The sequence below is a fragment of the Monopterus albus genome, unplaced genomic scaffold (genome assembly GCF_001952655.1).
Source record: "Monopterus albus unplaced genomic scaffold, M_albus_1.0 scaffold61.1, whole genome shotgun sequence".
NCBI lineage: Eukaryota > Metazoa > Chordata > Actinopteri > Synbranchiformes > Synbranchidae > Monopterus > Monopterus albus.
The window spans coordinates 2,600,774-2,621,317 of record NW_018127941.1 but is presented as its reverse complement, the minus strand read 5'-3'; the positions used below and the strand labels follow the sequence as shown (position 1 = coordinate 2,621,317).

General features: G+C 41.6%; 2 protein-coding genes across 3 annotated transcripts; both read left to right on the top strand.

Moving 5' to 3' along the window:
* The first annotated feature begins 672 nt into the window (after positions 1-672).
* Positions 673-5,020, top strand: rp2 (RP2 activator of ARL3 GTPase). The gene is made up of 5 exons (XM_020603330.1): positions 673-959; positions 1,924-2,592; positions 3,210-3,324; positions 3,981-4,066; positions 4,180-5,020. The coding sequence occupies exons 1-5, from the start codon at positions 816-818 to the stop codon at positions 4,261-4,263; spliced, it is 1,098 nt and encodes a 365-aa protein (XP_020458986.1). The 5' UTR covers positions 673-815; the 3' UTR covers positions 4,264-5,020.
* A 2,065-nt stretch (positions 5,021-7,085) lies between these two features.
* Positions 7,086-18,589, top strand: jade3 (jade family PHD finger 3). Of its 2 annotated transcripts, none has more exons than XM_020603519.1 (12): positions 7,086-7,368; positions 10,504-10,572; positions 10,654-10,713; positions 10,803-10,885; positions 10,978-11,135; positions 11,232-11,422; positions 11,600-11,811; positions 12,153-12,293; positions 13,996-14,112; positions 14,915-15,373; positions 16,497-16,614; positions 16,703-18,589. In XM_020603519.1, exons 3-12 carry the CDS (start codon positions 10,665-10,667, stop codon positions 17,524-17,526), a joined length of 2,352 nt encoding a protein of 783 aa, XP_020459175.1. In that variant the 5' UTR covers positions 7,086-7,368; positions 10,504-10,572; positions 10,654-10,664; the 3' UTR covers positions 17,527-18,589. The 2 variants fall into 2 exon arrangements, with proteins under 2 accessions (XP_020459175.1, XP_020459174.1); XM_020603518.1 differs by having other exon boundaries at positions 7,087-7,368; positions 12,153-12,320; positions 16,703-18,588.
* The last annotated feature ends 1,955 nt before the right edge of the window (positions 18,590-20,544 follow it).

Here is a 20,544-nt window from a genome sequence, read left to right as displayed (position 1 = left end):
TCTACCAGGCATCATCTACTCTACAACATCATCAGCATTAGTAGCCTCTTTTATATCTCAGCAGTACATCTGTCACTAGATGGCCTATCTCAAACTTAAACCTGACTATAAACCCGGTGCAGAAATGCTGATATAGCAGCACATTTGCATTATATTGCATTGTTTGTCTATTTCCGTCATTTTATTTCAGTCCATGATATTATTATTTAATATTTTGCATGAGTTGATAACTAGTGAAATAGTTTCGTTTAGGAGAGGTGTGGTCTGTGTGTATATGACCGCGCACTCAGCTTGTCTAGTTTGTGTAAATGAATAGCTTATCGATCTCACTTGTCTGGTCCTCCACCCTAACAACGGATGCAAGTGGCGAGATCAGTCTAATTTTAGAATACTGTATTTTGTGTCGTGTGGCTGCTACAGGCAAAATACAGAATAATTCATTTAATACCATCTGTTGCTTACATATGCCACAAGAAGTGGGGGCATTTAATTAAACGTGGAAACATAATTTGAAATTTTAAATTATTGCATTATTATTATTAATTATTAACGTTTACAGTAAAGGCTTTTTAAGAAACACTTTTTGTGCCTGTACCCAAATGCCTCTTGTGTGTGTGTGCGTCACTCTGCCGAGGTCTCTGATTGGCTGATGTAACGACTACCATGGAACTGATTGGTTGTGATATGAACCTGAGAAACGGGAAGCTGAAAAAAAAAGCTTATTGACTAAGTGCGCGTAAGGTTCTGTGTTACAGTTCTCGTTTTCACCACCCAAACGTTACGGCTGGAAAACTGGTCGTCACTGAAAAAGCAAAATGGGATGCTTCTTTTCGAAGAAATCCAAAAGAAAGTCGTCCGAAAAAGACGATCATACGCCTGTATCAACAACTAACGCGGTTCCCCTTGGCAACAACACCGATGAGGCTCCAAAGCAATACAGCTGGGATAAGAGAGAAAAGGTAATGCTTGGGACCTGTAATAAAAATAAAATTATAAAATAAACGTATAACTAGTGCCAAATGAGGATATTAATCAGCCAACTTTAGTTTGCCTGACAGCTAAACACCTCATCTTATTGTTCTCTCGCTTCAGGTAGCTAATGTAACGTTACATCCTCCCAGACTGAGGTACATTTAACGTTAGCTTAGCTAACTACGTTCACACCTTTAGGCTAACTTATAGATTAAAATGTAATTCTAGCTAGTACTAGTGTCAGAAACACTACGATATTAAAACCCAGTTTTATTTTTTGTGACCCCGTTGTGCTAACCCGCAACGTTACTTAATGTCGCTGTTTGTGTGTCTGAACTTATTTCCTGGGTGCTGCATCAGGAAAAGTAAACGGACACTTTTTACTTGTTGCGATTCATCCCTATAATGGCAAATAGTTCCAAAATATTCAGGTTTGCACATTAGTTAATTGTTACCTAACTAGCCAGGGGGTGCAGTGCTCATTGTAAATAGACAACACTTGAGCTCAGGCTCAGAACCTCGCCCTGATTCACTTCATGTATTCAGCGGCGTTATCTCATTATCGGATTACCACACAGGACGCCGTAGTTCACTGTTTTTCAGATGACCGCACAATACGTGTAAGTTAACAGAAACAAATCAGATATGATTCATGCATGAAAACGCTGAGCAGTCATAATGAAGCAAACAGATAAATGCTGTGCGTTATTGGTAGGCTGTAGATATGTTTAAAAAGTTATGTTAGGTACCATAGTCACTTACCAGAATGTCTCTCATTGGTAGGCTGTAGATATGTTTAAAAAATTATGTTAGGTACCATAGTCACCAGAATGTCTCTATTGTTATTGGATGATAGAAGTGGACATGCATCAGATACTGGTTCAAAAATGTGCATATCATAATTTTGCCTACTATATGAATGCTCATCTATTCACTGTTGTCTCTATGTAGGTTGATCCCAAAGACTATATGCTGACGGGACTCAAAGATGTCACAGTGGGCCGACTGCCTGGCAAACTGAACGGGCAGCAGTTCGTCATCCAAGAGTGTGAGAACTGTAACATCTACGTGTTTGACCACTCTGCAACTATCACCATCGATGACTGTGTGAATTGCTGTATTGTTCTCGGACCTGTCAAGGGCAGTGTGTTTTTCAGGGACTGTAAAGACATCAAGTGTGTGGTGGCCTGTCAGCAGTTTCGCACACGGGACTGTAAAAAGATGGAGGTATTCTTGTGCTGCGCCACTCAGCCCATTATCGAGTCATCTACGGGTATGAAGTTTGGCTGTTTTCAGTACTACTACCCCGAGCTGGCCTTCCACTTCAAGGACGCCGGGCTCAGCATATTCAACAACAACTGGAGCAACATCCACGACTTCACGCCAGTGTCTGGAGAGAACAACTGGAGCTTGTTACCAGAGGCTTCAGCAGTTCTGGATTTTGTACCGGCCCCAGACCCTGAGTCTGAGTTCAAGTCTGTTCGAATCTCCACTGACTCCACACGCAGCATTGTGCCTTTGACAACGGGCGGGAGGCGTAAGGACAGTGAAGAGTCCTGTCTCTTTGTTTTCTTCGCTGGAGAGTACACCACTGCAAACGCCCGCAAGCTGATTGATGAGGTGAGAGTGAGAGTTTAAGGATGCTTCACTTAGTTCACACCAGCAGTTATGAAGTGCTAGTTAACAGACAAGGTCTTTGTATGTGAATGGCAGATTGGTGATGGTAATGAAATGAGTTGCAACTACATTACATTACTGACATCTAAAAAAGTGGGTTTACAATAACATCTTATCAAACCACCCAATTCTGAATATATATGTGACTTTGAGATTGAAATGCTGACCTGTTGTGTTTGATGTTTTTTAGACATGCACATCAGTGTTTTTTAAATTTCTGTAATACCCTCTGTATTTTGTAGGTATTCCAAATAATATTTCTTTTACACTGACATACTAAGCCACCACACTCAGCTGGCTGTGTCACAACTTGAGCATTCCAGTTAGTGCATGTTTCTGCTGTTTGTATTTGGCGCTGTATTAAAATGATATAGTGACCTCGTTATCGCATTATTTCCAGGCACAGGTAAAAAGCAAGGGAAAACAGTGGCTCTTTATTTTAAAGACAAAACCATAGTTGCATGAAATATTCGATTTTTTTTTTTCAAAAAATGTAATACCTATTCTAAAATAATTTGCCATTGGTGTTTCTTATATATCTTATATATCTCATTGCACAGGTGACTGCTAAAGGTTTTGTGCTGATCCAAACGAAGGAAGTCTCAATGCGACCTGAAGATATGAAGAGGGTTTTTCAGAACAGTGCAGAGGATCTCACAGAGTGGATCACCAAAGGTAACTTTCAGGCTTTTTTTTTTTGGTGATGTTTTTTGTTTTGATGTTGTTGCTCTGAAGAAACATAGACAGCTATGTTAGATCTTATCACCACAGCTGGTTCATGTGCGACAGTGAATGAAAGTAATAAGTTGCGTTGTAGATATTACAACACAACTTATTAAACAATTTCAAACAGTTGATATGCTATTAATAATGACTGTGTTTTTAAGCTGTTGCATCAACAATACATTGTTTGGAGTTCCTTCTTCCACCATAATTAAAACTAACTTTCTGTTCCTTCTCAGACTACCATTTGCTGTTGCATTTTGCTCTTTTTCAGAAGCTAAAAATGGCTTGTGCTCATTGTTCACATGATTTTTTTTTAACCTGACAAAGATGCTGACTGCTAGTTACCCAGTGCTGATTTGGCACATGTTGAAGAAATCAATTGAATAAGCATTTGGTAGTGAATAATGGAAAATGTCATGACCCCCATTTTACTAGAAAGCAGTTACTATTTCATTTCCAAAGTGTGTGTAAGTGTAATAGGAGTTTGCACTGAGGATGACTATACTGGGCTTTAGTGTAAAAATGTAGCTGTGGATATATACAGGATATGTAAGAGTGTGGAGTGTTGTTGTACTGTAGGATTGTGTCTTTCCTTACTGCTAAAGGTCCTGTCATTGCCCTGGAACTGAACGGTGACGGAGTGGTGGAAGCCTGCAAGAACATTGCCCATGAAGTGTTCAGTAGCACCAAGGTAATCAGACTATATTTGTGGAATCTGTCTAAGAGATGTTTTGTACAAATAGATTCACTTTCTTCAGAAAAACATTTCCCAATGCCTAGAACATGTTCCCCCCCCACACACAGGTTTTTGTCTCTGATAACAAAAATACATCCTCTCAAGATGTGGACAACTTCTTCAACTTCGCTGATATGCAGATGGGCCTGTGAATGGTTAATCATCAAAACCAAGTATTTTCTTCAGCCCCTGCAGTTGATTTAAAGTAATGTTTTATAATTTTCCACTTTCTGTCTTTACAGTTAGGGAGAAATATAAAATATTAAGGACTGTGTTTGATAAAGTCTTTGTAAAGACTTGTCTGCAGACCGAAATCTAAGAACATTTGCTGTAAACAGCTTACCAATCATTATTTGATGAGAGTGCTGTGAATATTTATATTCCTATGTATTTGCTAATTCTGTTGTTTTTCTAGACTATGAATGTATGTCTGCTATAAATGTGATTCATTTTTAATTTAAAGCTTTGTTTCCATTACTATCTGAAACAGTCATCGCCAAAAATATTGACACCCCTGCATTTCTGTCAGATAACGCACAACTTCTCCCAAAAAATCACAGATTCTTTGGTTTTCTCGTGTTTATTTCTTTTGTTTGCGCTGGAACAACAAAAAAGCAGAAAAAAAGCCACATGGTCCACTCCACACACAACTCAAAAAATGGACTGGACAGAATTTTTGACACCTTTTCAAAATCATCAGGAATAGTTGTATTTCAAGCATGTGATGCTCCTTTGATTTGTAATGACACTCACCTGTAGCAGCCAACAGGTTCTGGCAACATAGAAATCAAACTTGCAGCCAGTTAAAATGGAGAAAAGTTGACTCAACCTTTCTGTAGTGTGAACTACACTCGGCTTGGAGAAGAGAGAGAAGAGCAAAGAATTGTCTGAGGATTTGAGAACCACAACAGTGGAAATGCAGGGACGGTCTCAAGGCTCCAAGTCCATCTCCAGAGATCTGGCTGTTCCTGTGTCCACTGTGATCAACATTGTCAAGAGGTTTACAGCCCATGGTGCTGTAGCTAATCACCCTGGACGTGGATGAAAAACAAAAACAGATGACAAATTCCAATGAAGGATTGTTTGAATGGTGGATAAAGAACCTCGATCAACTTCCAAACAAATTCAAGCCAACCTGCAGCCACAGGGTGCAACAGTGTCTGCTCACACTGTCACCATCTGAATGACAAGGAACGCTATGGTAGGAGACCCAGAGTGACCCACTGCTGACACAGAGACATAAAAACCCAGATTGGAGTTTGCCAAAACCTACCTGGGGAAGCCACAAACCTTCTGGGAGAATGTCCTGTGGACAGATGAGACTAAAATAGAGCTTTTTGGTCGAGCACATCATTGTACTGTTTTCAGAAAATGAAATGAGGCCTTCAGAGAAAAGCACACGGTCCCTACAGTCGAACACGGTGAAGGTTCACTGGTGTTTTGGGGTTTGACTGTATGTATGGCATTATGAAAGACTACCACTGAACTCTGGGGCACAATGTAGGGCCCAGTGTCAGAAAGGTCTCTGTCAGAGGTTATGGGTCTTACAGCAGGACAATGACCCAAAGCAGACTTCAAATTTCACCAGAAATTGATTCAGACAATGTGCTGGAGAGTTCTGAAGTGGGCAGCAATGTGTCCAGATCTAAATCCCATAGACCACCTGAGGAGAGATCAGCAGCTGGGAGAAGGAACCCTTCAAATCTGAGAGACCTGGAGCAGTTGGCAACAGAAGAGTGGTCCAACATTCCAGTAGAGAGGTGGAAGAAACTCACTGATGGTTACAGGAAGTGAGTGGTTTCAGTTCATTTGTCCACAGGGTGTGCTACCAAATATTAAGTTGAGGGTGTCAGTAATTCTGTCCAGTTCATTTTAGGAGTTCTGTGTGGAATGGATCAGATTTGGCTTCTTTTCTCTGTTTTTTTTCTGTGTGTTGTTCCAATGCAAACAAAAGACATAAACATAATACCAAAGAATTTGTGATTGCAACGCTTACCTGTGGGAAGTGGTGTGTTATCTGACAGAAATGCAGGGATGCTGATCTTTTTGGTTCAGTTGTGAAAGACTGAGTGTATCTTTGTGTACAATCAGATTAACAGATATGTTTACACAGGCAAAGGTGTAAACACTTGTAAAATGCTGGCTTTTGAGGTAGGCAATTCATATGATCAGTTTTTTTTATGGTTTATAATATTTGTTTTATACTTTCCACTGAATGTTTTTGTATAGAAAAAAATTGTTCATTATCATTTTTAGTAAAAATTTCCTAATGTGTGACTTCATTGTTTAAACACCTGTGTGATAATAGTTGCAGGCTGACAAACTTGATCCAGTGCAGGTAACAGCAGTTTATAATCACAGTATAGTAAAAGGTCTGTCTTTCTGAGTTTTGCATAGTTCTTCTAGTCACGATCATGAACGTATTCACGTAGTCATAGGGTTATATGATAAACTGGTAGTAACATTACAGGGAATATTCTGGTTTCCCTTTTTAACCTGATCAACACATCCTTTTTTAAAAGATATTCTATCAGTTTAAACAGCAGTTTCATAATTTAGCTTACTGCTAAATGTTCTAGTTAGCGGTTAACAGCTTGACTTCACTCAGTCTACTGGGGCCTCTAGTTATTTATTCATTTATAAATGATAAAACACATACAGCACATTGCAGATTTAGATAAAGCTAAATTTGGCCTGATATTTTCGTTTTGTACAGATGCTTTTAGGAAGAATATCCATATGGACTTAGTGTGATGTACTTTGTAAGCATTTTGTATTGAGGCATACAGTTTTTGTAGAGCATTTTGTATTTATGAATATACATTTGTATGTAATTTATTGTTTCTACACTTAAATGACGCCCTGTCTTGATAAAATCGGTCACATTAAAAGCTGTAAAATATCTGAAAACCCAATGATTAAGATTTGCTTATTTTAAAAGCGCTGTTTAACTGAATTGGATGCCGTCACTGATTACATGGTCTATGGATAGCGGTTAACGCCCGTGCAGAAACCGAGCGCACCCAGGGTAGAGGAGGCGGCGGCTCTAGGACCCGGCGGGGCGCGCGGTACAATAGAGGTGTTGTGCCGTGGTGCGGGACAGATTGCAGCCTGGAGATTCCCTCTGTGTTGGGACATAAAACGCTGCATTTGGTCCACTGCTGGCACTAGAGCCTCTACTCTCAGGTGTATGTTGGTCGTTTTGTGTGTGTCGTTACGTGGCAAGATTAAAGCGGGCAGCGGAGCGGGGAACGGAGGTAAGAGGGGAGGAATGTGAACAATATGTGGGAGTCGGTGTGCCAGGATTTGCCCTCGGAGCTTTATCCAGGCCATGGGCCCCGCTCCTTTTCTGCTTTTACAGGACTCTTTCTGCTTCTTTAGCGCGTTAACGTTGACGACCGTCAAGTCAGCGTGCTCCCAGTAACTAGCCAACTAGACAGATATTCGCCATAACGGCTCTAGGAAGTGACATCTTTTATGATGGTGGCGCCCATGTTGATTTCCACTCAGCCTGCAGTGCAGCTCGCTGCAGGCCTGTCAGAGTTTGCCGCCAACGAGGCTCCTGGTTGTGTATGGGTTGTGTTTTTGAAGGCTCACCCAGTGCGACTTTTGCACGGTCTAGTCACAGCTAGCACGTATCAGTACCTGTGGGACAATACACTATTTGAAGAGAGAAATGTGGTCATTGACTCCTGTTAGCGCGGAAACCTCGGAGTATGACGTCATATCCGTGCACACTCAGTCTGCAGCCCCCACCGCTTTATAATGTATGTATGTGTGTCACGATGGGAGGCGGTCATCCTGTTTCTGACAGTTTCTTTTGACCTGGAGACTTGACTGCCAGTACTGCACTTCAGTGTAGGTGGAAGAGCCTGTCATTCCATTTACACTGGTAGCAGTGTTAGGGAGGCTGAAACCACAGACTGACTTGTTGGGGGTGGTGGTCAGCAGAACACCCCACCCTCAGTTTATCCATGACTGCAGTCAGATCAAAATCTTTTCACCATAGGCTGGTAGTGACAAATCCCACCCAGTATGACCAGTATGATGTAAAACACACATGATTACTCAAAAGCTGCAATTAATGATTATTTTTATTATTGACTGATTGTTCCTAAAAAGTCAGAATATAGCACAAATGACCATTTATTTATCAGTCCTGAGTAGCTGAATGCACAGAGTTTGCATATTCAGAGATGGAATCACTCAAGATGCCAGACGCTTTTTGAGAGCAGCTCCAACAGGCTCTGCTACAGAGGTGAACACACAGTTTACTGTTTGTGATGTGTGATTTCTGTCTTTTAATAGCATTGAGCTTTCAGCCAGAAAGTTCTTGGAGAGACTAATGATGGTCGAGTGGTGGCACAAAGTTCAGTCTGTGTTTCTAGTGATTTACTGAGGAGTCATTGTGACTAAAAATTAGTTTGGACACTAACTGGTAACAAACCACCTGTGCAGGTTTTATTTATACTATGGTATGAAGTGGAACTGACCTCATGCCTTTTCCTCCTCATGGGGAATGTGAGGCATGTCCTGTCTGTTGAAGCAGTTCACTGTGTTTGGAGCTACGCCGGGTTTGAGACCGTCGGTTTTTTGAAACCTTAATGAGTTGCTCCTGTGGTTCAGGAGCATAAAGGCGCATACTGTGGATCAGTGGTGTCCGTCTTTAGCTCTAAACAAACCAATTAAAACATGAACACTAGAAAAAATCAGAAAACCAAAGGTTACAGTGGTGTGAAAAAGTGTTTGCCCCCTTACTGATTTCTTATCTTTTTGCATGTTTGTCACACTGTAATGTTTCAGATCGTCAAACAAATTTATATATTAGTCAAAGATAACACAAGTAAACACATCATGCAGTTTTTAAATGAAGGTTTTTATTATTAAGGGAAAACAAAATCCAAAACTATATAGCCCTGGGTGAACAAGTGTTTGCCCCCCTGTCAAAACACTGGTTTATCGCACCTGAGTTCAATTTCTATAGCCACACCCAGGCCTGATTACTGCCACACCTGTTCGCAATCAAGAAATCACTTAAATAGGACCTGCCTGACAAAGTGAAGTAGACCAAAAGATCCTCAAAAGCTAGACAGCATGCCGAGATCCAAAGAAATTCAAAAACAAATGAGAAAGAGAATAATGGAGCTCTATCAGTCCGAAAAAGGTTATAAAGCCATTTCTAAAGCTTTGGGACTGCAGCGAACCACAGTGAGAGCCATTATCCACAAATGGCGAAAACATGGAACAGTGGAGAACCTTCCCAGGAGTGGCCGGCCGACCAAAATTACCCCAAGAGCGCAGCGACAACTCATCCAAGAGGTCACAAAAGACCCCACAACAACATCCAAAGAACTGCAGGCCTCACTTGCCTCAGTTAAGGTGAGTGTTCATGACTCCACCATAAGAAAGAGACTGGGCAAAAATGGTTTGCATGGCAGAGTTCCAAGACGAAAACCACTGCTGAGCAAAAAGAACATAAAGGCTCGTCTCAGTTTTGCCAGAAAACATCTTGATGATCCCCAAGACTTTTGGGATAATACTCTGTGGACAGACGAGACAAAAGTTGAACTTTTTGGAAGGTGTGTGTCCCATTATGTGTGGCGTAAAAGTAACACCGCATTTCAGAAAAAGAACATCATACCAACAGTAAAATATGGTGGTGGTAGTGTGATGGTCTGGGGCTGTTTTGCTGCTTCAGGCCCTGGAAGACTTGCTGTGATAAATGGAACCCTGCAGTCCCCAAGCTTTAGAAATGGCTTTATAACCTTTTCCGGACTGATAGAGCTCCATTATTCTCTTTCTCATTTGTTTTTGAATTTCTTTGGATCTCGGCATGATGTCTAGCTTTTGAGGATCTTTTGGTCTACTTCACTTTGTCAGGCAGGTCCTATTTAAGTGATTTCTTGATTGCGAACAGGTGTGGCAAGAGAAATTGAACTCAGGTGCGATAAACCAGTGTTTTGACAGGGGGGCAAACACTTGTTCACACAGGGCTCTATAGTTTTGGATTTTGTTTTCCCTTAATAATAAAAACCTTCATTTAAAAACTGCATGATGTGTTTACTTGTGTTATCTTTGACTAATATATAAATTTGTTTGACGATCTGAAACATTACAGTGTGACAAACATGCAAAAAGATAAGAAATCAGTAAGGGGGCAAACACTTTTTCACACCACTGTATGTCCATTAAATTTAATTTTTTTTGTTCACAGATTTTGTTAGTAGGTTAATATACTGGACATTTCAGTGCAAGGTTCGGGCTAAACCCCAGACCCCACTTAGCAGGGTCACTGTAAATCCTCGGTGGTATGACTCGTGCAGACAGAACATATCATTGCTTTCATACCTGTATATATGCTTACTGGGCTCACCTGTACTTCTTATTTGCAGGTATTGCCTTAAGTGGTTAAGGGTTGACCAGAGGAATCTACTAGCATGCTTTTCACTGCGATATTTATGGTGAGTAGCTCTTCTCTGTGCCTGGTTCATTTATTGTACAATAGTAAAATCCATATTTTAATGTCTTCTTCTCTGCTGCAGGATGTTACAGGATGAAACGCCTCAAGTCTTCAAGCAGCAGCGAAAGTTCTGACAATGAGAGTGAGTCATCTTAAGAAACCCCATAACCTAAACCGGTGTGTATTTTATTTTCTCCACTGCTCTTTTACTAATATGTTTTATTTATTTAGGTCCCTCCACCTCCTTCTGCTCCTCCAGCAAGTATGGCAGTAAACCTGGAACCCCTGCCTCCAACCCGAAGAAACCGGCTGAAGTAAGTTGCCAAGGTTCTGTGTCAAGTGCTGTTAAACCTCCAGACTGGTGGCTAACTGACTGTGATCTTCGGCCTCTCTCTTATGTCCGCAGGTGTTCAGAAAAGACCTGATCAGTGCCATGAAGCTGCCTGACTCCCACCATGTCTCCCCAGAGGACTACTACTTGCTGGCAGACACCTGGAAACAAGAGTGGGAGAAGGGTGTCCAGGTATTGGCAAGTCCAGACAGCATCCCCAAGCCGTCAGTCAGGTAACGCTGATATTCGTCCTAACTGGGCTACTACAACAAACCAAATTCATCTGTAAGAGCTGTGCAGCACTGACAGATTGTGTCTTCTGTGGACAGGATTATTGCCGAGAAGCCCAAGGAAGTGTTTTACACCCAAAAGAGGAAATACATCCAGTGCTCGAGCCAAGAGTCAACAGAACCAGGTTATGTGAACATCAAAGAGCTGGCAGAGGCCATGTGTCGCTACGATTTGGACGACATGGACCTCTACTGGCTGCAAACTCTCAACAGAGAGCTGGACTGCATGGGTAAGGAGCAGGAGTGTACAGGGATAATCCACCTTGCACGATCCTGATGATGGTTTATAGAACACCGGTCTCCCCGAGCTAGGGATAAGAGTACTAAGATTTTGACTGGTGATGTCCTAACGGTGTCTGCTGGGATTTCTCTGACCTTGTGGGGTTTTGTCCCCTTCTGTCTTCTAGGGGAGGAGCCCATAGACGAGCTGACAATGGAGCGAGCCATGGAGGCCCTGGAGAGCCAGTGCCACGACAACATGAAGCACGCCATCGAGACAGTGGAAGGTCTGGGGATTGAATACGACGAGGACGTTATCTGTGACGTGTGCCGCTCCCCCGACAGCGAAGAGGGGAATGATATGGTGTTCTGCGACAAATGCAACATCTGTGTACACCAGGTAAACACAAGTACAGCTTTCAACACACAGCCCTTGTCTGAGCTCTATAGTCACTTGATAAATTGATTTATTTAACAGAAAATACATGGGGCCACTAAAAATCAGTTACTCGTGACAACTCTGCTGTCACTAATAAATTGTCACTAACTGGTAGTTTTAGTGGCGATAAGAGGTATCTCTTGTGCTAATATTCAAAAAATAAACATTTGAATACGGCTGTTGGTCCTAAAGGTTATTGGACATTTGAAAGCCAAATTTTCATCATTTAACAATTTCTCAAATTTTTAAAGCTGTGTTTGATGCTGAATGTGCTAGTTACACACCTACTGCTCTGCCCACAGGCCTGCTATGGCATTGTTAAAGTGCCTGTTGGAAACTGGCTGTGTCGGACGTGTGTCCTCGGCATCGACCCACAGTGCCTTCTGTGTCCCCAGAAGGGCGGCGCTATGAAAGCTACGCGTGCAGGCACCCAGTGGGCTCACGTAAGCTGTGCCCTGTGGATACCAGAGGTAGATGAGCACTTCTACCCTCTGCTATACCAGTTCTACAAACCCCAACTCCAATGAAGTTGGGACACTGTGTAAAACATAAATAAAAACAGAACATTGACTTGCAAATCCTTTTTGATCCATATTTAATTGAATACACCACAAAGACAAGATATTTAATGTTCAAACTGATAAACTTTATTGGTTTTGCAAATATTCACTCATTTTGAATTTGATGCCTGCAACACGTTCCAAAAGAGCTGGGACAGGGGTATTTTTACCCCTGTGTTACATATTTTTACCCCTGTGTTACATCACCTTTCCTTTTAACAACATTTATTAAGCGTTAGAGAACTGAGGACACTAATTGTTGAAGTTTTGTAGGTGGAATTCTTTCTCATTCTTGCTTGATATGTGACTTCAGTTGCTCAACAGTCTGGGGTATGCATCATCGTATTTTGTGCTTCATAATGCGCCACACATTTTCAATGGGAGACAGGTCTGGACTGCAGGCAGGCCAGTCTAGGACCTGCACTCTTTTACTATGAAGCCACGCTGTTGTAACACGTGCAGAATGTGGCTTGGCAGTGTCTTGCTGAAATAAGCAGGAACATCCCTGAAAAAGACGTCGCTCGGGTGGCAGCATATTTTGCTCCAAAACCTGGATGTACTTTTCAGCAGTAATGGTGCCTTCACAGATGTGCAAGTTACCCATGGGCACTAACACACCCCCATACCATCACAGATGCTGGCTTTTGAACTTTGTGCTGATAACAATCTGGATGGTCCTTTTCCTCTTTGGCCCATAGGACACTACGTCCATGATTTCCAAAAACAATTTGAAATGTGGACTTGTCAGACCACAGCACACTTTGCCACTTTGCATCAGTCCATCTCAGATAAGCTCAGGCCCAGAGAAGTCGGTGGTGTTTCTGGGTATTGTTGATGTATGGCTTTCACTTTGCATGGTAGAGTTTTAATTTGTACTTGTAGATGTTGCGATGAACTGTGTTTACTGACAATGGCTTTCTGAAGTGTTCCTGAGCCCCCATGGTAATGTCCTTTACAGAATCATGTCTGTTTTTAATGCAGTGCCGCCTGAGGAGTCGAAGGTCATGAGCATTCAGTGTAGGTTTATGGCCTTGTTGCTTATGTGCAGAGATTTCTCTGGATTCTCCGAATCTTTTGATGATATTATGGACTGTAGATGATGAAATACATTGTTAAACTGTTGGACTATTTGCTCACGGTTGTTCACAAAGTGGTGAACCACACCCCATCCTTGCTTGTGAATGTATGAGCCTTTTGGGATGCTCCTTTTATACCCAATCATGACACTAACCTGTTTCCAATAAACTTGGTCACCTGTGGAATGTTCCAAACAGGTGTTTTTTTTGAACATTCCTTAACTTTCCCAGTCTTTTGTTGCCCCTGTCCCAGCTCTTTTGGAAGGTGTTGCAGGCATCAAATTCAAAATGAGTGAATATTTGCAAACACAATAAAGTTTATCAGTTTGAACATTAAATATCTTGTCTTTGTGGTGTATTCAATTAAATATGGATCAAAAAGGATTTGCAAGTCAATGTTCTGTTTTTATTTACGTTTTACACACTGTCCCAACTTCATTGGAGTTGGGGTTTGTACATTAAGGGTGTTGAAAGTCTGTCGTCATGCTGAATGTGGTGCTTTTCTTTAGGTGAGCATTGCTTGTCCTGAGAGGATGGAGCCCATCACCAAAGTCTCCCACATCCCTCCCAGTCGCTGGTCTCTCATCTGCAGCCTGTGTAAGCTGAAGACAGGTGCATGTATCCAGGTGAGTGTGAGTCTGTGCACTCACCGGTAAGTGTTCTCACCAGAACAATGCGGTATCAGTGACTGCAGTGACATGTTAATCACATTATCTTTGTCCAGTTAAAGTCCAACTAAATGCTGTCTTTTCACCCTCTGGAATAGTCTGGCATCTTGGGAAATATGTGTCAAAGTCAGATGAGAAGTTTGATGCCACTCTCGTATCAGTGCAGTAGATATAAAGCTACAGCCAAGAGCCAGTTAGCTTAGCTCAGGGGTAGTTGCTGACAGATCTCAGTTGTTAGGATCGCTGTAGTAAACTGATGACATGCCTGTGTGAAATATGTTACATGGCTAATAAAGCAGTTAGGAAAAGAATCGATCTATAAGTTTTTGTTGATTTTTTTTAAATTAGAGCAGAGTTATTGGTCTAATTCCCTCTCCAGTTGCTGCCAGGTGGTTATAAGTCACTAATGTTAACATGCACAGTTTTAAAATGGTATCATCTAACTCTCGTCCATAAAGTAAATAATCGTAACTGTTCCTTAAAGTTGCTCTGTCAGTTCATCAATGAGACAGATAACCACCATAAATGTTCTTCTTTAACTTTGTGGCACTATGTTAAGATATTTTCTGAGGGCTACCACTCAGCCTTCCAGACACCAGACCAGTTATGAAACAAACCATGTAAAGTTACCGAGGAAACTGGGTTTCTCCGAAATACCTACATTCCTAAATCTTTCTCTGACCCTGATCTTGTTATTCCCAGTGATTGGCTTATAGTCTCCTGCCAGCATAGCAACCTGTTTCTCCCCCTCTGCTCCCAGTGCTCTGTAAAGAACTGCACCACTCCTTTCCATGTGACATGTGCCTTTGAACATAGTCTGGAGATGAAGACCATCTTGGATGAAGGGGATGAAGTCAAGTTCAAGTCTTACTGCCTGAAGCACAGCAAATCTAAAGCTGGGGAGACTGGCCTGAGCCCAGCTCGCTCAAAGGCACCCAGCGAGGCAGGGAAGGTGGGCCAGCGGGCACAGAGACTGCAGGAGCTGGAGGAGGAGTTCTACACTCTGATCCAGCTGGAGGCGCTGGCTCAGGCCCTCGGACTGTCCGAGCACCTGGTGGACTTCATCTATCAGTACTGGAAGCTGAAGAGGAAAAGTAACTTTAACAAAACTCTGGTGCCGCCTAAGGAGGAGGAGGAGCAGCTGATGCTGCAGCCTCAGGAGGACAGCATCCACACACGCATGCGGATGTTCATGCACTTGCGACAGGATTTGGAGAGGGTGGGTGCTTGTCTTAGTACACTGCAGTATTGTTGTCTTTAGTGCTGAGGCATGGTGTTTCTTAACACAGAGCAGGTCTAGTACATTTCGCAGTACATCTTCACAGAATTGTCTTTATTTTATATGGCATAACAGGCTTTCTTTAGGAGCCAGACCGTTTGTGTTGGAATAGACATTTTGGTTATTGAACCCAGAGTGCTGTCGTACTTAATGAGCACTGTCTGAATATGTTAACATTTTAAACACATTTTTATGAATAATCCTAAATCAATAGGTCCATCTCAGAAAGGTGGACCACACCTCTGACTGTGTGTCTGGCTCAGACCCATAGACTCAATTTCCCGATTGGACCTCTCGTTACAAATCTATATTCCTTTGGTGTTTTATGAAATCAGATCTCTGCATCTATCTATGCTCATCACCAGACACACTCTGCAGCAGCCCCTTGAAGAATTTATGAAGGTAGAGAGTAAAAAGAACTGCCACTTCAGAAAAGAAATGTATTTTCTAGCCAAGATACAGTAAATCAACGCTGAGCACACAGTGATGGCTTCACAACAACATTAAATATTCAATCTAGAATTTGTGGTACGACTTAAAAAAAATTGTAGATCAGAGTCAAGTCAAGACGAGTTGAAGGGACAAACAGCAGTGTCCTAAAACAAAGCTGATAAGGACCTGTCCTCATAGACGAAGGCTGTAGTTGGTGCCTCTGATATTGAGTTGTGAGGTGAATCCTTTTGTAGGGCTGCAGCTAATGACTGTTTTCATGATCAGCTAGTGTTATGATTGAAAGTGCCATGATCGGTTTCCTAAAGCCTAAGGTGATGTGTTTGTCAGAGCAGCAGTCTGAAAATGTTTGGTCTATTATCATAGAAAACCAAGCAAAGCTGCAAGTCCTCACATTGGAGAAGTTGGAACTAATAAATATTCTGTCTTAAATGATCAAATTATTATCAAAATAGCAGCAGATACATTTTCTGTCAGTGGATACTGTTTTTACTTTGACGTTAAATCTCTGTTAAGTATCAGAAAACATTACTTAACCCCCCCTGTAATTCAACGTTGAGCCACTGATTTACAGTGCTCCTTTATAATTAACTGTTTTTTTTCCATTGTGCAGGTGAGGAATTTGTGTTACATGGTGAGTCGGCGGGAGAAGCTGAAGCTGTTGCAGAGTAAAGCCCAGGAGCAGGTGTTCAACTTGCATGTGAAGCTCATGAACCAGGAGCTGTCAGCTGGTGAGTCACCTGTTGTGTTCGTCTTCCTTATTTGATCATCTTGCGTCACAACGGAGTCTTGAGTTCATTTGTTTTTCTGTGCCCTAAGGTCTTGCTGCTTCATTTCCTGTGGAGAGTTTGCTGTTTCGTCCTCCTCCGAGGATCACTCTGAAGCTGAAAATGCCCAAAGCCTCAAGTGTTGGAAATGGAAATCCCAGTTCCAAATGTGGCAACGGGCCGCTCTGCCCGGACAACAGTGGGAATGTTAGTGAGCATGCTGGCGAAGGGCTGGGTCAGGGGAAGCCTCAGTTGCATGGGCTTGGTCGGAGAGAGGAGCGTTCCAACGGCCAACTGTCTTCCTCGAGCCGCTCGAACAATCGAGTGTTGCCTATTAAACCAACTGGCAAACCTCTAGCCCTGCATGCTGCACTCCATGGCCACTCATCCAGCAGTAATCGCAAACTGGACCAAGATCGAGTGTGTGCGCCCAAGACTAATGGTCTCCTGGAGAAATCTGTGGCTCAGAAGGATAGTTCTTGCCAAACACCCATTGAGCAGGATTCTTCAAATGAGGCTTTGGTCCAGAGCAGCTTTCGTAAATCTGTCATGGAGCACTTTGGCAGGTCCTTCAAAGAGGCGACAATAAATTTGGTACGGACCACAGAGGACATGCGGGCCTCTGACAAACTGTCCCGGAAGGGCTCAGCCAAGGATAGACAATGGGCAAAACCCGTGACTGAACACAAAGTGAAAAGCACTCGATCGTACCAGGACAGCGACGGATATTGTCCTGACCTGGAGCTCAGTGACTCAGAGCCAGAGGCGAAAGGGAGGCACCGGCGGCAAGGCAGGGTACCACAGCCAGATATTCCAAGGAAAAGGGTCAGTGGTGGAAAACAGTCACTTGGCTCCAGACACCCTGTGCAAAGGTGACAGGTGTTTGTTTGCTCTGATCACTACAACTGTTTTCTCCTCACCCTCTGGTGCCTTCCCAAGTGCCAGGCCACCTCTCTGAACACACCTCTGTCAAGCACCAGACCAAGACCCATGGTGATGATGCTGTATACATGGAGCAGAAGGTACATGAACAAGAACATCACCCGGAAGGGCTCATGAAGAAGCACGTCCCAGTGTCAGAGGAATAAACCTGTTGGTCTTCAGAGATGATCACGCTTGCCTTTCATTTGTGGCTAGTATTACATTTTGTATTCTGCACAACTTTGTATTAAACACCCATGTTCCACTACACAGAGGTTCAGTTTGCCTTTTGCCTAGAACTGTAAGATGTTCAGATTGGGATGTAAATAATGTGTAACTGAATCACATTCCACTTGATTGCTACTTAAATGTCAGTGTGTGCAGAAACTAAACCTGACGTGCCAGAATGTGGAGTTTGTATTGAGCTGTACTGCAGCTGCACCTGTTTTGTGCACTGTCGGTTAAAGTTTTGTCACAGACTCTGTGACCTTTACATTTGTCAAATTGTGGAATCACTTTTAGTTAACACAAATGCCTTGAGTGTGTAGGCATATAGTTTCACACGTTTACTACCATAGTTTTGCAGGTTATGTTGTCCTATTTAAACAACATAATGTAGAGACTAGATTCTTGTCTAATAATGATCCCTGATGTGTTGGTCAGTGACAAAGCTGAACGTGACACTGGAGTAAAGCAATAAAGCAAAGCACCTGACTAAATGTCTGAGACTGGCGTTCAGATTAACCTCTATTTTTGTCTCGAATGTGAGCAGCTTTTATCACTGCTCTTTTTTTCTATATTGAAATTGAGCTGCAGACCTTATGCGGTTATTTGTTTCCTGTTTCCTGTGTCCTTGATGTGATGATAACCAAGCTGATGTTTACTAGAACTAGATAGTTTTACATTTTCATAATACAATGCCAATTCAGTACTTTTAGAATTACATTACTTTGCCTAGAATGACCTTATTTTTTTATCATTAAACCTTTATATAACAAAAATGGCCAAACCTCACAAATGGGTCATTTTGTTCTCTCAATAGAAAGTGCTGTACAAAAACTTTTTTAAAATAGAAGATGTGGGAAAAATAAATACATCAATTTAAAAAAAGGGGGGGTTACAGAATGATAGTTAGCCCACCTGTTATGTTCATTTCTCAGGAACAGCAGTGATGTTCCTGGGCTAATTTTACCATTACTAACCATTTCAGTCACTATTTAGTGTAATGGTGTTCTTTACCTCTCGTAGATTATGGTTCAATGAGGATAATGCACTCATTTTTCATTTAAAAAAAATGCATGTTAAAACTTTAACGTACATTGGAAAGACCTACATATAAAATACATTATTTTTACATGACTGATGTTTTTAAATTTTATTTTACATTTTGAAGTTTTTTCTTTTTATGAAGTGATGTTGATAAATTAACATGAGACACCTCTTCTGTTCAGTGTCAAATTGACCCGAACAGTATCTTTGTAATATAAACATGCATGGGGGAGGTTATGTTCATTACACCTTAATCCAGACAGAAGAAGTTTCACACCAATAAAATACTTGTAAGTACTGTTTTTAGATTTTTAACTTTACAAAGGGTCAATTTGTCCGCAACGTAACAGGAGGGTTAAAATTTGGAGAAATGTTCACAGAATAAATCTCAAGCATTTGTAGCCAGCTTTCATTTTTGGTACCTCATTTATTTCAGTTGTGCTAAAAAAAAACCCCCAAAACTGTTGTATTATTGTACTTTGATACACAGCCCCTGTATTCACTGTTCAGGTGTAATATCGGCCAGTTTTCAGTGTCTCATGATAGCTGAACGCTGAAAATTAAAGTAGAATGTTGCAAAGAGCTGCTTCATTTTGATAAATGTTTCCAGGATGTAGAGTCCCTCAGGCTGAGCAGGCACAAGCCAAATTACCTTTTCAAATGAGGAACAAGAAAGAAGATAAAACTGAATTAGTTTCCTTGCTTGAAACTCATACAAGCAGGAGTGGGGTGTAGATTGGTGGAAGCAAACAGAAGTGGCATCACTTAACGCTGGTTAACCTCTGAAAGCAACACTACATGTTCCATGAAAGCAAAAAAGTAGAGCACTGCACATAAACATGTATCACTTTCCTCCTGCAGCATATATTTAAAGTGTTCAAGAAAGTCTGTAGTGCAGTATAAATGAGTGCTGTCTCAATGGAGTTTTGTTAAAATTTTATGTTGGTGCTTTAATGCCAACATAAAAACATTTTCAAACAGGAAATACAGTATGATGTTTCTTTGGAAAGTTGGCTTTGTGGTGTTCTTGTGCAAACATATTTTCATGCAACAGATTTTGTTCATGAGAAGAAAATTATTAGGAAGGAAGGAAGAAAAGTGGAAATAAGGATTATTGACCAACAGCAGGCTACTTAAAAGTAACATTTGTACTCTTTCATGCACCACTGGTTACTTGGATAGAAAGTTAGATGGCAGTATTGCCACATTTATCAATTAGAGCCCCTACTGGAGTGTTTTTAGATTGTGTAGGCTTTATTTAATGTCTGTTTTCACAGCAGACATGTTACATTGGTAAGTGGTAACATAAATTAAATGTAGGCATTAAAAATTCTCTCGCTTCATGCTGTGGAAAAGCCATTTAACAGAGATACAGTAGCCAGAGAAGGGACAGCTCTGGTGTGGTTACATCTAACGTCAGCAGGGCTGGAGCAGTTTGCTTTCTTCGCTTCCCCACACTGGTTTTCCTGTTGCAGGATTTATTGATGTGCTGAGGAAAGTGAGCAAGACCATCACAAAAAGATCAACTGGTCGGTGTCAGTCTTAGGAGACATTTTAGTACAAAAGTCAACCTTGCATACAGTGAAACAACTTTATAAAATAAAAAGCAGCTGCCACATATTGTGCTAATGTATGTTATGACACTAAGACAAACTGGTATGTTTTACAGATATTTATATCTGAACACCACATTAGGAAATATCT